General features: G+C 64.4%; 1 protein-coding gene across 11 annotated transcripts; it reads left to right on the top strand.

Moving 5' to 3' along the window:
- Nucleotides 1-586: 586 nt before the first annotated feature.
- TNNT3 (troponin T3, fast skeletal type) lies at nt 587-16211 on the top strand. 11 transcript variants are annotated; one of them, XM_010821199.3, is made up of 18 exons: nt 587-647; nt 3691-3723; nt 3834-3847; nt 4253-4270; nt 5368-5385; nt 5523-5564; nt 6543-6563; nt 6765-6779; nt 8288-8320; nt 8924-8942; nt 11458-11503; nt 12105-12221; nt 12339-12416; nt 12664-12777; nt 12855-12964; nt 13051-13141; nt 14676-14716; nt 16012-16211. In XM_010821199.3, exons 2-18 carry the CDS (start codon nt 3707-3709, stop codon nt 16064-16066), a joined length of 849 nt encoding a protein of 282 aa, XP_010819501.1. In that variant the 5' UTR covers nt 587-647; nt 3691-3706; the 3' UTR covers nt 16067-16211. The 11 variants fall into 11 exon arrangements, with proteins under 11 accessions (XP_010819501.1, XP_010819502.1, XP_010819504.1 ...); XM_010821200.4 differs by lacking the exon at nt 14676-14716 and adding an exon at nt 14031-14071; XM_010821202.4 differs by lacking the exon at nt 4253-4270.

The following is a 16211-nucleotide window of genomic DNA, read 5'->3' as shown; positions in this document are numbered from 1 at the left end:
TGTGTGTTCTCAGCGCGTCACCCAGGGGACCTGGTCTGGCCACTAAATGGGCTCCAACCCACTGGGGGCCTGGCCGAGGACTCAGGCCCTCCATTCCACGAGGGTGCGGAGACCTCAGGCCGGCCCCTCCGACGAGGAGGCTGGGTGGGCCCGGGGCCTGGCTGGACAGACAGCAGACCCCCTTCCTGAGAGGACCCCCTCTCTGGGCAACTCCTTGGAGGGAGGGGCAGCTGCCTGGGAAGTCAGGGCCCCAGCCCTGGGGACTCCAATCCAGCCAGGCCCAAGGAGAGTCCTTGGCTGCCTCCTCAGAGCCACCCAACACCTTCTTCACCCTCCTCAGCCCATCAAGAATGTGCCCGCTGTCGGGGGAGTAAAAATAGAAGCTGACACTTGGCGGGGGAGGAGGGCGCCCCCGACTCTTCGGACGCAGCCCCCTCCTTGGGCCTCCTCTGCTATTCCCATACTTGGTCGGGGGCCTTGCGGCACGGCCCTGTCCGCCCGCACGCGCCCGGCCACCGAGCCCGGCCAATGGGCTGCCAGGCAAGATCGAATGTCACTATAACTCGAGGGCGCGCGGCCGGCGGGCAGTGCCTGAGCCGGTCCTGTCCACAGCGAGCTCCTGCCCGTCTCTCCAGACCCAGCCGCAGGTCAGTAGAACCACGGGCAGCCCCGGGCCTGGGCCGGCCTGCTGTGTGCTGGCGGCCTGGGGTCCCTGGACACGGACACCACGCCTTCCAGCCTCTCCACTCTAAGCACAGCATCTCAGAGACACCAGGAAGCCACCCCGGGGTCTCGAGGGTCTGGGATGTGGGCACTGTGGGGTCACATTCACTGAACACTGGATGTAGAAGAAGCTGTTTTATACCCAAGCACAGGATCTGGGGAGGGCCAAGAGGGAGGAAGAAAGGGGACCCCTGGAAGGCCCAGGGGGCAGTCCCCAGGCAGACAGCTAGAGAGAGCTGAGGATGTGGGTTGAAGAGGCAAGAAAGGGGCTTTGTCCAGGCTTCAAGGCCACCCGCTGCGCTGGGGCCACTGCTGCCCAGTTGGCCTTGGCCAGCGTTTCCTCGGGGGCTCAGGCTCTCGGCCCAGCGGCCACTGCCCCCGACGCCGCCATCCGTAAAGACGAAGATGAGGGTGGGGCTTGTGTGATGCCCTGCAGAGCAGGTCTGTGCAAGTGGGCGGCCGGGACCCCTGCAGCCCGGGAGTCAGTGTCCAGTGGCCAAGGCCAGGAGTGGACAGGACGGGAGGAGCAGGGCAGCCGGCATCTGTTCCGCCCGCCCGCCTCGGCCTGGGCAGAGAAGCACGTGCTCCCAGGAGCCCCGGCCCGAGCTCCCCAGCCCCGGCGCCCCCACCGCCTTTCCTGTGCCCCCTGGGGCTGGGGCCCAGCCATCCTCCTGACGTCATGGGGTGGGGCGCCCTCGCTAGGCAGCAACCTTTCTGGTGCCCTCGACCATTCTGGGAGGAGACGGCTGGGGAGCCACAGCCACACGGGACGGCGGGGGCCCGGGGGTCATGGAAGAGGGTCAGGGTCCCACGGCGAGCGAGCGGCAGGGCCTCCTGGCTCCCCGCCCACCCCCACCCCCCCCTTGTCACTTGGGAAGGAAGGAAGGAGGAGGGGTCCCCGAGGAGCAGTGACCTCAGAGGCTGTTTGCACAATGGCCCCTCTGAGGGCAGGACATGAAATGGACAGCTGGTTTCCTTCTCAGCTGTCGAAATGCCACCCTGCCCCCAAGCACACCCCACCCCGGGCCCCTCCCCAGCGGCAGGGGATGGGGGGTACGGAGGAGCCGCGGTGTCACCCCCAGGGCTTCACTGGGCAGAGCAGCAGGGGCCCCGAGGGCCCTCAGTTTCCCTGTTTGGAGGGTGGGCACCCTGCCTGGGGTGCAGGACGGAGTCCTCCGGCCCAGAAGACAAGAGGGCGCAGGGCCTGCAGGGGAGCTGACTGAGGGGTGGGCGGGCCAAGACCTGAGCCGGTGGATGTTCGCAGCCCCCCTCCCAACATCTTGGGTTTCTGGGCAGAGGTGTCTTGGCTAATCTGGGTGCCTATTTCTGGACGCCTCAGCTGCCACTGACTCCTTAAAAATAACCCACCCTGGACGCCAGCCATGACCACCCCTCTCAAGGCGGTGACAGGTGTCAGGCGCTGCCAGGGGGAGAGGTGGGCACAGCCAGGGCATGACGGCAGCCTGGGTGGGGCGGGGGCCCAGCACCCAGGGACAGGGCTCATGGAGGGCCGTGGGAGCAGTGTGCTGGAGGAAGCAGGAGGCTGTGACTTGAGGGGGCAGCAGAGCCCCAGGAAGGGAGAACAGGCTGGGAAAGCGCCGCTTGGCTTCCTGGAGGGGGTTAGCAGAGACCCATCCGCTGGTTAATTTTGCATGGAGCTTAAATTGCTTTGGGAAAATTAACATTCTTGACAGAGGCTTCGGAAAACTGTTCCCACCTTAGCAATGCGATGTAAATGCATTTTTCGATGATGAACTGGTGTTTTTCTTATACAAAGCTCCCGGGGGGACCAGAACTATTGTCTTCAAGTGGGCTGTAGCGTGTTGTCATGAACTCTGTTTTTCAAAACCCCGGGCCAACATTCTGATGCAGCTGCCCCGAGTGTTCCCAGGCCCTGGCTGCCTCAGGCCTGCACGGAGGCCAGCTCACGGAGAGATGGTCCCCGAGCGCGCTGGCCCAGAGCCGGCCGCACCTGGATGCACACAGCCAGGCCCGGGCAAGAGCTTCTTTGCAGACGTTGACAAATTCAAGAGCGTCTTTGGGGCCTGGGAAAGCAGGCTGAGAAGGAACGGGGTTGTTCGCTCAGTTCTCAGAAGGCATGTGGGCCTGACAGGGGCGCCAGGCTGGGGAGGGGTGGCTGCGTGGACATTCAGAAACAAACCAGACCCATCCCGGTGAGCTCAGGGCTCAGTCTGCTGGGGCAACAGGAGATGGGAGGGAATGGATGCCTAGTACTCTCTCGTGATTTTGAAAAGGGCTCTGCAGAGGGCCGTGAGGGAACCCAAGGAATCCCTGGGTGCCCCCATCAGAGGACGCAGCATCCTCATGGGAAACCGTGAGTGGGAGAAGGCAGCATGGCTCATTCCCGCAGAGTGGGCCTTGTAGGGACGGCAGGCGGGCAGGCCAGGGAAGGTCCACGTGGCCCATTCTGAGGAGCCAAGCTCTGCAATTCAGAGGCTGCCTGGGAGCCCCCTCCTCTCCCGCCCCACCATCTAGACCGAAGAGCAGAGACCGCCAAGAGGGAGGTTTTGAGCAACCTCAGCAGGGCCTCGCTGGGGCCCGGAGCTGCCAGGAAGGGCCCCCCGCCCCAGCCTGCTCAGCCGCGTGCTTTCTGGATGATCCTCCTTGGGGAACGCTGCAGAGAGCATGTCGGCCCAGCCACCACCTCCCAGCTCCCGCCCAGCTCCAGGATTCCAGGCAGCAGGCCGGAGCCAGGCCCGGAAGGGGGGCGGAGGGGGATCGGATCTGGGGCGAAGAGGGCTGGGGGCCTGGGGCCTCGGAGGAAGCAAGGCAGCCTGCCGAGGAGGCCCTGCGCGGGTGCAGCCCGCCCAGGCCAGGGAGCTGGCCCTCGACCCCTGTGCAAGGATGGCCCCCCACAGTTGGCTTGCTGAGCCCACCCCCACATTCCTGCACCTCGAGACCCAGGCAACTCCTCACTCACACCCTGTCTCCCCCCACCCCCTGCAGAAAGCACCCAGCCGCCATGTCGGACGAGGAAGTGTGAGTATCCGCCAGCTTCAAGACCCCCGGGCCTCGTGTGCTCAGAGGCCAGAGGAGACCCCCCCTCCCTGCAAAGAACTGACCCCTCACCACTCCCCTTCTCCCCACAGCGAGCACGTGGAGGGTAAGTGTGGACGCCAGACTCTCTCTGCATCGGCTCTAAACAGAAAGCCGAGGTGGGACGGGGCTCTCCACCTGCAGCCAGCGCCTGGCCCGGGGAGCCCCCCGGAAGCCGCGGGCATATGGATGCCCCTCTGCAAGCAGGCCCCCACCCCTGCCCCTGCACCTCTTTTCAGAGGACAGATCCCCAGCCCATGGACACCCTGCCCCGTGACACCCTGCTTGCAGAGGGGAGACCGCGCTCCCACTGCAGGACCAGGCCTTCGAGGCTCAGAGCCCTGCCCACGAGCCTCTGCGTCTTCGCGGTCCTCCCCTGACAGGGGGCGAAGGGCAGGCTGGCCCCCGCCTCTGTCCAGGCTGGCCCCCCGCCCTCTAACCGCTTCCTCTCCTTTGTTCTACCCCCTTGCAGAAGAGTACGAGGAGGAAGGTAACAGAGGTGACCCCCAGGCGCCCTCGCACCCCAGGCCCCCGCCCAGCTCACCCATTAACCGTCCACCTCCGTGGTCATTAATCCCCACCTCCTGCACCCCTAACAGCCGCCTCTTCCCTCCATTGAGAGGCGGTCATTAATTGTTCATTAATACTCCTGCATTATTATGTATCACTTATACGTAATAATCTCACGGTAGCCCTGGTGTGTGAGGTTAGCTGGGATTTGGTCATGAAGACACTAACAGCAAGCCTGGTGTGCGCCCACCTGCCTCTCGCTCTGCCTCTCTGTGTCTCTCTGTCTCTCTGTCCCTGTCTCTCCCAGCTCTCCCCCTCTCCCTCCCTCTGGGAATGGGGACCCCAGGTGGGTCAGGAGGCCCCTCCCGGTGGGTCGAGCCCCTGCAGGCGGGGAGCCCAGCCCCGGGAAGAGTGTGCGGGGTGGTCCGCAGGCCCGATGGGCACCCCTGGGCCTTGCTCTGCCGCGGCCAGGCTCTCTTGAGCTCCATTGGGCCGGCTCTCCTGTGGGGTGTTCTGAGCGCTGGGTTTTGAAACTATTTTGAAAACACTTGGCTACCCTAACAACACGAGCAAAACTCTTCTTTTTTCTGCTGAAAAGGTGGAGAGACTTCTTTCTGAGAGGGAACCACAGTCCCGGGCGGTGCCCTCCCAGGGGAAGTCGATGGGTCGTGTGGGCAGGTCCCCCAAGTGGGCTTCTCCAATGCCTGCCTCTGCCGCCCGCCGCCGGGCCCCATGAGGATGCCAGCCCACACCCGTCTGGGTTTTCCCCTAACACCTGTCCCCACCTCTGGGACCTTCAGGGTCTGTTACTTAGCGAAACCCTCCGGAGTACAGACACCTCAGTCCAGCACCCGCTCCCCAAGGAAAGGGGAAGGCGGGACCCCCAGGACCCGGAGCAGGCTGCGCTGCAGAGGCCCTGCGGGCCTGCGATGTCTGCCAGCCTCTCTGGTGCCTGGAGCGCCCACTGCCCGCGATCCCCCTCCCTGGGGCTCCTCCCTTCCCGGCCGCCCCGTGCTTGGCCCCTAACGACTGTCTCATTCCCTCTCTCCCTTCTGCTCCCTTTGGTTCCCACTGCAGAAGAGGCCCAGGAGGAAGGTAAGTGGGGTCCAAGACCCCGGCCCCCAGCCACCCGCCAACCTTCTGTCCCCTGACCCCGCGTGCCCCACCCTCTAAGGGCGTGCAGTGCGCTCCCGGCCTAACCTCTCCTCTCTCCTTCCACCCTGCACACCCAGCGCCCCCCCCGCCTGCAGAAGTCCCTGAGGTCCACGAGGAAGGTACGTGGACGCAGGACTTCTGGGCCCCATGTGGGGCCCGGGGCTGGCTGTGGCACAGCAGGCCGGGGAGGGGGCGGTGAGGTGCCAGCCAGCCAAGGGGCCCCCACATGTGGCCCCCACGTAACCCACTAACCACGGCCAATGCTTGACCAGAGTGGGCCGGCCCCCCGAAGGGCCAGCACTGACCCCCCGACATGGGCCCAGGCGCCCCCTAGCCCAGGAAGTGTGGGTCAGTGAGGAGACCGCTGGACCAAATGAGACCTAGCTGTCCTGGGGGCATCCCTGAGGCCTGCCTCCTGCCCCAAGCTGGGTACCTGAGAGTCCTCGGCACCTGACCCCTCCACGGGGGTCTCGGGGCAGCCCAGGGCGATGGTGGAAAAGCCCCTGCAGTCTGTGCCCCCAGCCAGGCAGCAGTGCCCCGCACGGGCCCCCTCTAGCCTGCCCCAGGGAGCTCCCTCCCGGGTCAGGGGCGGGACTGGGGAGTGGGAGGGTTGGGAACCCTGGGGTTGGCACAGCAGACAGGGCAGCTGAGAGCTGGTACCCAACACTCAGGCTCCTCCGTGGGCACAGAGAGAAAAGGCAATGGGTGCCCCGGCCTTGGGCCGGTAGGAAGCTTCCCTTCCAGGCCCTGGGGGACCACCCTCCAGGCCACAGCCCTGCGCCCATGGAAGTCCTCGGGGGCCTGAAGGAGGTGGGAAGTGGCGCGGGGCGGGGTGGCCAAGCGAGGCAGGACCCCAGTGGCCCCTCAAGCAACAGGCGTGCCCTGAGATAAGCGAAGCCCGGGGGCAGGCAGGGACAGGACGGGGGGCGCTGCCCCGGCCAACATTGACCTTGTCTCGCTCACTCCCCGCACGCTCCCCACCCCCGGGCCTCGGCCACTGACCCTCCCGTGGCGACCGGCTGTTTCCATTAACCCGGGATCCTTTCTCCTTTGACCTCTGACCCACGCGTTGCCTCTTGTTCCATGGCCCTCCTTAGTCCATGAAGTTCATGAACCAGGTATGTGCCATGACTTCAGTCCCGTGTGGGTGCGTGTGCACACGGGGTGTGTGTGGGTGTGAGCCGCAGCCTGGCCGACAAGGAACAAGAGGGGCCACATAACCCACTCACCTGCTTGCCCACCGCCCGCCCTCAGCCTCTGCCTGAGGTTCACAGTGGTTCTCTCTCCCCCGCCCCACCCCCCCGGTGCTGCTTCTACAGAGGAAGTCCAAGAAGGTACGCTCGCTCCCCATCCCCTGCTGAGGCCTGAGCACCCCTGCGCCTGCCTGACCCTCCCCGCTGCCGTCCGGAGGGCTGGGGCCTGGTGGGACGCTTAGGCCAGGGATGGGGAGGGTGGCTGACAGAGGGTGTCAGACGGCTGACAGGCAGCGAGCGTTCAGGGCTGAGGGGGTGAGGCTCCGCCCGGGGTCACCGCAGGAAGGTGGGGTGGCCAGGCCCGAAGGGCCTGACAGAGGGGTGCTGGGAGGATGGTACTGGGGTCCATTGGGACCCCCTGGACCCACCAGGCTAGGTGGAGAAGGGCAGAGGGGGAGAGGCAGGGCCCCAGACACCAAGGAAGGCAGAGCGGAGAAGTCGTGGCGAGGAGGGAACGGTGGGAAGGAAAGTGGGGTGAAGCAGAAAGTCAGGCTGAGGCTGAGGTGGGGGCCCACGGGCCTGGAAGCGCCGGGGCCCCCTGGGTGGAGCATCGGGGCCCAAGTCAGAGCCCCCCGCCTTCACATGGCCCTCGCGGGGCTGCAGAGGGCCTCCTCACGGGGCCTGCACCCAGAGCACAGGCTCCACACTGTCTCCCCTCCAGGGGCCTTGGGGGGACCCCCTGCAAGACAAGGGGCCGGCGGGGCCCGAGGGCCGGGAGGCCACCAGGCCACCCTGGAACCAGGCCTGGGGCTGACAGACCAACAGACAGGCAGGCTGGGGATGCCAGCTCGCGTCCTGCTTGCCCGCCGGCTGGGAGCTTTGCCGCCTGGCGCTTTGCCGCCCCCGCTCCTCGCCCCCCTCCCAGTCCCCCACCAGGTGCCGGGGGGTGGGGGGCATTGACGCCAGGCCCACCTGGAAGCCGAGCAGCCCCAGTAGGCGCAGGAGGCTGCGCAAGTGCAGGCCGGTTGCTAAGCAACCTAGGGATCCGCGCGCTTAGGAAGGGGATGCAAGGGAGACCCTGACCACAGCCCACCCGCCCTGGCCAGGCCTCCAAGACGGGGCACTGGCAGCTCAACGTGGACCGCCCTGTCCTCGCCACCAAAGGCCCAGGAGCAGGGGCGGGCGCCTGGCCCGCAAGGCCGAGCTGATCCAGGCTCCTGCGCCCCTCGGGGCTGAGCCTCAGCGCTCTCGTCCCCTCGGCTTGGGACCTCAACTAGCCAGGCTTCCGCAGGTCTGAGGCCCCAGTCTTGACCAGCATCAGGGTCGAGGTGTGTCATAGCTTTTCTTCCAGGGAGGCCACCCCCAGTGGAAAGGCTTAAGGAAGCCCGCAGCCAGCACCCACGGGCCCCCAGCGGCCCCTCCAGCTACCGCTGGCCTTCTGGGGCTGGGGGTCTCCCGGGCATCCTGGCCCCGCAGTTAGCTCTCGCAGACCCTCCCAGACAGAAGCCCTGCAGCCCTCAGCGGGGTCACCGACGGGGCCCAGGCCAGCATCCACCTAGGGGAAGCGGGTCCGGGCGTGCCCGGCTGCCCGCCCCCAGCCCGCGCCCGCGCCCCGCCGCTTTCTCTTGCATGTGCGCTTCCGCCCGAAGACGCGGAGCAGGAGGACTGGGAGGACCAGGCAGGTAAGGCCAGGCCCCTGGCCGCACACGGTGCCCGTGTGGAGTCTGGACAGACCCTGGCAGAGAGGGCCGCCCACCCGCCCGGGGTCTGTCTCGAGGGCTCTCCGTGCCTCTGCTCGGCCGCCTGCCCACCCGCCCGTCCTGCTCGTCTGACGCCGGGGCCTCCAAGGGCCAGGCCTTGCTGCTTCGAGCTGCGTCTGCCGCGGGACTTAGCTCTGTAATGTCCTGAGCTTCCGCCCCACACTGACACGCGGGGGTCAGCAGGGGCCCAGCGGGCACGTCAGGAGGCGGGCAGGAAGGCGCTTCCTCCACCCGGCCCCCAACCTCAGTCTTGTCTCTGCCCCGAGGGTGTGGCACCCCGGGACCCCGTCTCTCCTCTCCACTTGCCCTGCCCTGGGCCCTGCACCCACTCTCCTCCTCAGAGCCCACAGGGGCTCCCGCGTATGGGCCCTGGGGGGGCAAGTCCCCAGCCCCTGGCGGGCAGGGAGGGCAGGTTCACTGTAGGGGGCCCCGGTCAGGCGCGCGGGGACCTGTGGGCTGAGCGAGCTGCCCTCTCACCTGGTCTCTCGGTCTCCTCTCTCCCCCTGACGCCACCCTGCTGACCAGAGGAGAAGCCGAGACCCAGGTGAGTGCAGGGCTGGGCCGGGCGAGGGGGGCCTGTGAGGCCTGGCACTCGGACGGGGCCCGGTCCCGCGAGAGAGGCCGTGAAGCTCGTTAGGCCCTGGGGACCCAAACCCTCGAGGGGCCACAGCCACTCGTTTGCTCCTAAATTCGGGGTCCTGGATTCAGGGTGAGGCTCGCCCAGGGAACGGGGTCTCAGGGCAGCTGGTGCACTCCTCCGGGGCAGGCTTCACCCTGGGGACGGTAGGGATGGACTCTGGAGGTCCAGTCCATGCCCAGACCATGCAGACTAGAAAGGATGGCTTCCTGCAGGAGGAGGCCCTGGGCGAAGGAAGAGAGGGGGCAGGAAGTCGGGGGAGTTGGGCACAGAGAGGGAGGCCCCGTGGAGCCCCTGTGGCCCTTTCCGGTGCCCAGCCTCCTGGCCACACTGCCCCCCGCATCTCCCGGGGCCCTCGATGTGAGCAGTGGGGTGCTGGCAGGGAGGCTCTCGGCCTTGAAACCCGCCTGGGAACAAAGCCTTGACCGGAGCCCCAATCCTCCCCTTCGTGGGGACCTTGAGCCCCCGGGGGAAGCTTCGACCTCGTTCAAAGAGGCTTTCTCTCGCTCATTTGTCTCGCGTGCTAGTGGTTCAGAGGTTTCTTGTTTTAATCTGGCGTTCCTGATTTTCTGTTTCTGATAAGTACATGTGAGCCCACGGCCCTCTGTACGTGCTTCACCCCCCGTCCTCGGGGGACACGCGCCTCCCCTGCTCTGCAGGGGAAGGCGTGTCAGCGCCTCTGAGCGCAGGCCAAGTGCTCGCTCCCACTTAGGGGAGCCCTGCGGACTCTCCACAGAGGACTGGAAATATGTGAATGTGTAGCCAGCCCATTTCCATCCGTTACACTTTATTTTTCAGCAATTTTAAAGAAAGCTGCCGGGTCACAAGATATTTTCTAGTTTTAAAAAAATGTTTGTGTTTTCATTATGAAAATAAAACACCTCATTAAGGAAAATTTGGAAAATACGTAAAAGTCCAGTGAAAAAAAAAATCATCTATAACTCTCCTACCCCGCCAGCCAGACTGCGGAAAAGAGGAGAAAGAAATAAAAAGGCTTATTTCTTCCTACTCTTTTTCCATGCATAGGACTCGGAAAAAAGGATTGAAACTCTGAGCTGTTTTTCAAACATCGTCTTGTCTATACAGACTTGAATTCTGCTTTTCTAAAATACAGCGCTGTTCCTAAGTATTTTTCCATGTTTTTACATAGTCTTCTTAAATATTTTGAATGGCCACATAATATTCCATCAATTGGACAAACCATAATTTTCCTAACCATTCCTCTATTGCAGGATATTAAGGCTTTCCCCAATATTTTACTATCATAAATAACGCTGGGTGGAAAGCATTTTCTGTCTTTCGGGTTATTTCCCTAGGCCGCATTCCCAGAATGGAATTACTGGGTCAAAGAGTAGGAACGTTCTTAAGGCTTTTGATGTCCTCTGCCAAAAGGCTTCCACGAGGGCGGCCAGCGCGGTCTCCACACCGCATGCCCGGGCCCGCGACGTGCCTGCACACGGAGCCTCTGACGGGTGGATGAGAAACGGCCTCTCTGGCTTGTTTTCGTTCACATTCCTTTGATGGCTCGGGAGCCTCTCCCACGTGTGTTGACTGGTGGTCTTTCTTCTCGGGGAGCTGCTAGCGTTCACCCTCTGCCCATTTATCTAACGGCGGGGGCGTCTCTATGTTTTCTTAATCATCAGTTTGCATAAGGATATAAGTCTTCTCTGTATTTGCTGAAAATATTTTTCTAGTCTGGTTTTCCCCCCCTTCCACGCTGTGCCTTTTTCCATAAGTTTTTCATTTGTATGGACTCCTCTGGCCATCTTTGCCTGAGTGGGACCTTGTGAGCTCAGAAAATCGCTTCCCTCGCCAGCATGCCGATCCACGTTCAGTCCCACTCTCTTCTTTTTTGAAGAAGCTCTTGTTTCTCTTGTGGATTTAACTCTTTGCTCAGTCTGAGATGTATGGGGGGAGAGGGAGGGCCATGGCCGTCCCGGCCGGAGGGATTCGAGAGGGATCTCATTTCTCCTCCGCACGGTGTGCGTTCTGCCCAGCACTCCCTCCTCTGGGTCCCCAGAAAGAGAGGTCAAAGAGTGACCAGAGAAACGCAAAGGGTCAGCCGAGATGGCCGTTCCTGACCGCAGAGGCCAAAGACCCGGGAACGGTCTATGGTGGCCGCCTTGCCTTCTTTTGTTTGAGAAAGAGAGCAAGGGTGAGCAGGGCTGAAACAGCCCTTGAGAGGCCCAGGAGTGGGCAAGACAGAAGGACACCAAGAGGCTGTAAACTTCTAGAAGGGTCAAGCCACTCTGGGGACTGTGGGCTATATAGTTGATAAGAACAAGATCAGGCCATATGCCCTCAACTGGGTGCCAGGATGAAGGGCAGGAGGGCCAGCCTGGGGCCAGGCCAGGTTGGGTCTAGTCAACCATCATGGTGGGGACCTGCTCACTGTACTCATGAGCCCCTCTCTCTTCTTCAGACTCACTGCTCCTAAGATCCCGGAAGGGGAGAAAGTCGACTTCGATGTAAGTTTACGGGACCCAGGTTTACACAGTCTCCCCAGAACCCCAGCCTTCAGCTCCAGGCTAAGCCTGAGAAGGTCACATCCTCTAGAGCAGCCAGAACTGGGGCTTCCTAGTTCCACGCAATCCTGCTGTGATTCATTCCCGGATCAGAGGGAACTCGTCTGGGAATAACACCTTTCTTCCTTCCTCCCCACTCATCCATCTCCCCATGTCCCCATCTCTCCCCATCCATCCAACCACCCACCCAACTATCCATCATCGATCTGTGCCTCCTCCCATCTGTCCATCCACTCATCCATCCACTCCCATCTACTCGCTCATCATCCCCCACTCACTGTTACACCCATTCACCCACCCCTCCATCTATGTATCCATCAGACTGCCTCGTTCCCCAATTTCCTCTCTGTCCAACCCACCCAGGCATCTCTGGGCTTAACAATGAGGCCAAGTCAGAGGTAGTCCATAGGGGTGCTCACTGACCTCAGGGCTCTGCATGGCCTGGACTCAGCCACAAGGAGGGTGCCACTCTGACCCCGTGGCTGAGGGAGCAGGCAGCCCAAAGTTCGAGAGGAGGGCGGGTGTGATGGGCCTGTCCCCACAGGACATCCAGAAGAAGCGCCAGAACAAAGACCTCATGGAGCTCCAGGCTCTCATCGACAGCCACTTTGAGGCTCGGAAGAAGGAGGAGGAGGAGCTGGTTGCCCTCAAGGAGAGAATCGTGAGTCCAGTCCTGCGGAGTCCAGTCCTGTGCCCTGGGCGGAGGGCAGGCTGGTGGATGTGGCCGGGGGTCCAGGGGAGGGCCAGGCCAGGCTGACCCGCTCCCCTCTGGCCTCAGGAGAAACGCCGAGCAGAGAGAGCCGAGCAGCAGAGGATCCGGGCGGAGAAGGAGCGGGAACGCCAGAACAGACTGGCGGTGAGGCAGCCCCCCACCCAGCCTGGCCCCCCGCCCGGCCCCCAGGCTCCCGGGCCTCCCCATTTCTGACATTCCCCTCGACACTGGCCTAGGAACCCAGACCATCAGCCAAGTTCCCCCCGCCCCGCAGAACCCCTGTGAGAGGGCAGACCCGACAGGGACCGGGACCTTCCAGAAGGTTCCCAGCCCAAGCAGGTCCTCGACCGCTGCGCTGAGGTCTTGGTTGGGGGCGGGGGTGTCCCCGCAGGAGGAGAAGGCCCGGCGGGAGGAGGAAGACGCCAAGAGGAGGGCTGAGGACGACCTGAAGAAGAAGAAGGCCCTGTCCTCCATGGGCGCCAACTACAGCAGCTACCTGGCCAAGGTGAGCACGGGCGCGGGGCCACGCTGCCCACCGCGGCCCGGGGCCGGCTCGACGCGCCCCCTTCCGCGTCCCCGCAGGCAGACCAGAAGAGAGGCAAGAAGCAGACGGCCCGGGAGATGAAGAAGAAGGTCCTGGCCGAGCGGAGGAAGCCCCTCAACATCGACCACCTCAGCGAGGACAAGCTCAGGTGAGGGTCCACCGGGGCAGGGGGTGGCGCCCAGACCCTCCTGCCGGGGCTGACCCGCCAGCCCCTCACCCACGGCTGCCCCCCAGGGACAAGGCCAAGGAGCTCTGGGACACCCTGTACCAGCTGGAGACCGACAAGTTCGAGTACGGGGAGAAGCTGAAGCGCCAGAAATACGATGTGAGTGTGGTGTCCTTGGCCTCACCCGCTGGCGGGCACCGGGTCCCCGGACCCCGACCGAGGCCCCTGCCCTGCGGGGGGCCCTGCCCAGGCTGGCCTCACGTCAGCACGGCGCTCAGGGCCAGCGGGGGGTGTGGTGGGGCAGAGTGCCCTTGTTTCGGGGCAGGGGTCTGGAGACCTGATGTCCTGAGCCCACCAGGGGGGCACTGAGTTCCTCTGGGGAGGGGGTTCTGCCTCACCCAGCCTCCTCTGCAAACCCAAGTTCCAGCCAGGCCAGCCCTGGGGACTCAGAGCTGGGGAGCAGGCCTGGCCGGTGCCTCCTCCACCCTGGGCTCACAGCTCAGGTCGGCAGCCCTGGGTAGACAACCGCCTTGGAGTCAGCACAGGCCGGGGGTGGGGCTGGGTATGGACCCTGATGATAGACCCGCGACAGACCCTTCCCTCCAGCCTCCGGTGTCCCCTGAGGAGGACCGTCCACTCTCAGGGCCCCTCTCCCACTGGCCCCTGAGACAGAGGGTGTGGGTGACCAGTGTTGACAGCTGGAGGAGTTCTGTCTCCTTCTCAGGAGCCTGGGGTCTTTGGGTGGGTTGCCTGGTCCTCCTGCACTTCAATTTCCCCACCTCCCTCTGGGGAAAGACCCTCCCCCAGGGGACCAGGTGAGGGGCACCACTCTCTGTGCCAGTGCTCCCAGCTGGCTCTGGAAATGGGCTTCAGAGGGTCCAGACTGGCCGCACTCGGGCTGAGCCAGGAGAGCAGGCCCTGACAGTGTGCACAGTGGTCCCTGGGAGCTTGGAGAGCCTCGAGGGCCTCGGACCAGGCTGGCCCCGACACACAGGGTACCGAAGCCTCGGCCACCCACCCCGCCCCCTAACCATCTCGGTCTTTCTAGATCATGAACGTCCGGGCCAGAGTGGAGATGCTGGCCAAGTTGTAAGTCGCCGGGGTCCCCCCGGACCAGGCTCTAGTGTTCATGCACGGCGGGCCTTGCGCATGGCGGAAACCTGGGTCGTTGCGGGTGTCGGCGGCAGCGGGCACGGAGACCCTGGAGGACGTCCCTGGGTCCTCCCGCCCGCCTCCTCCCCCTTGCCTGCCACCTGGGGGCTTCCGAGGCTGACCCACTGCCCTTCGTCGGCAGCAGAGGCTGGCCCTTGCCTCCTGAGCCTCCCCCGGGCGGTCAGCAGGAGGGAGCAGCTGGGCCAGGGAGTGAGATGGCCACGGGGCTCTGAGCTCCAGCGGCCAGGCGGGGGCTGTACTTGCGAGCCCACCTCCGACCCGTGCCCCTGCCCCACATCCTGCAGAGGTGGGCAGGTAAGTGGCCAGCTCTGGCGCTGTGGTGTGTCATGGCCCAGGTGTCCAGCTCAGTCCACCAAGAGTAAGTCAGAGACACAAGTCTAAGCTCCTCCAGACCAAAGGAGCCAGGACACAGTAAGAGCACTGAGGCCTTCCAGGGCCACCGAGGGGCCTGCGGGCAGGAGGCCATCATGCAGCCTGGCCCTGTGCAGATGTACAGGTAAGTCCCCTGTGTTGTTTGCAGATCACCAACCTCAGGAGCCGCATCGACCAGGCCCAGAAGCAGTGAGTAGCCCTGCCCGCCCCATGCTCTGCTCCAGGCACGCAGCCTCACGGGGTCGGCTGCCACTGCCCCCAGGGGCCTGGAGATGTTAGCCTGTGCTGGTGGCAGGCGGCCCTCAGCAGAGCAGTAACAGGACTAACCAGCCGGTCCCTTGGGCCAGCATGTTGGGCCCTGTACCCCGGACCTGCAGCCTCCTGTCTCCCCCATCCCCAGGGTGACCTGCGCAGGGACTCAGCAGCCCCTGCACAGCCTGGCGTGAGACCCCTGGTCTGGGGTTGATGAGCCTGCTGGGTCCATGGGACCCTTTGCAGCAGCTGTCAGGAAGGGCTGGAGAGCGTGGGCCCAGGTGCCGCCTGCTGGGGTTCAGTGCCCGAGACTGGAGGCTGAGCTGGGGCCACCCCAAGGGCTGCAGAGAGGGCTGGCAAAAACGCACGCCCTCCGCCCCGGGCTCTGTGGTGTGAGGCCGGGGTTCTTACGGGTCACTTGGCTAGGTGTCTGTGTGTGCATGAGCGTGCAAGTGTGTGCATGTGTGTGGTCCAAAGGGCTCTCAGGCTGGCTTCCGCTGAGGGACCCGGGCTGTGAGCAGGGTCCTCAGAGCCAGGCTTCCCGCTGAAGCCTTGGGAGCCGCAGGGCCCATTCCAGCCTGAAGCTGCCCATGAAGAGCGCGGATGACCGCCCCCTGGCGGCCTGGCTCCCCGCCAGCTCCTGGCTGCCTGCTGCGCACAGGGCTCAGACAGATGGGGTGGGCTCCTGAGGACCCCCGTCGCCCGAGGTCCTGTTCTCACTGGTGACCGAGGGGCTGAGATTCTAGAACAAGACGGAGGCCTCCCAGGTCCCGAGTCTGTCAGGCTGGACTGCTGGCCTGGAGTGAGGAACCGGAGCCGCCCGCTGCCCCTGCCCATCCTGGCCGGGGGGTGGGGGGCCCGGCTCTTTTCAGGCCAGAGTTACTGGGAGAAAGGCGGCTACCAGCAGGGACAGCTGCCCGGGCAGGCTCGGGTCTGCCTGACATAAGGCCCCGTGCCCTGAGTCCCTCAGGTGGGGAAGGGAGGGAGAGGGGCCCAGCTCTTGCCAGCACCCCCTTAACCTCACTAATGCCCCCGGTACAAAGTCACCCAGGCCCGCGTGGGCAGGCACAGGTGAGTCACTGTGGCTGGACCAGGGCTGGGGATGCCGCTGGGCTGCTAGGGCTGGGCTGGGCCGAGCTGCCAGGGTCTGGGGTCTGCTGGGGGCTGGGGAAGGGGTCGGCTAGGGTCCCAGACTCCCTCATGCTCAAGACCAACTTGCTTCCCATTTACAGCAGCAAGAAGGCCGGGACCGCGCCCAAGGGCAAAGTCGGCGGGCGCTGGAAGTAGAGCGGCCAAGGAGGTTCCCAGAGGCAGAGGCCCTCAGCCCGGGGGTCCACGCAGCGGCGCCCGGCCCCCAGGGGCTCCCCGCGTCCCTGTCCTCACTGCGTCCATGCTCTGGGGCCTGCGAATAAAGCGAGCAGGCTCCCCTCCA

Source organism: Bos taurus, chromosome 29 (assembly GCF_002263795.3).
Source record: "Bos taurus isolate L1 Dominette 01449 registration number 42190680 breed Hereford chromosome 29, ARS-UCD2.0, whole genome shotgun sequence".
In the NCBI taxonomy this organism is placed as follows: domain Eukaryota; kingdom Metazoa; phylum Chordata; class Mammalia; order Artiodactyla; family Bovidae; genus Bos; species Bos taurus.
This window is presented reverse-complemented; position numbering and strand designations above follow the sequence as displayed.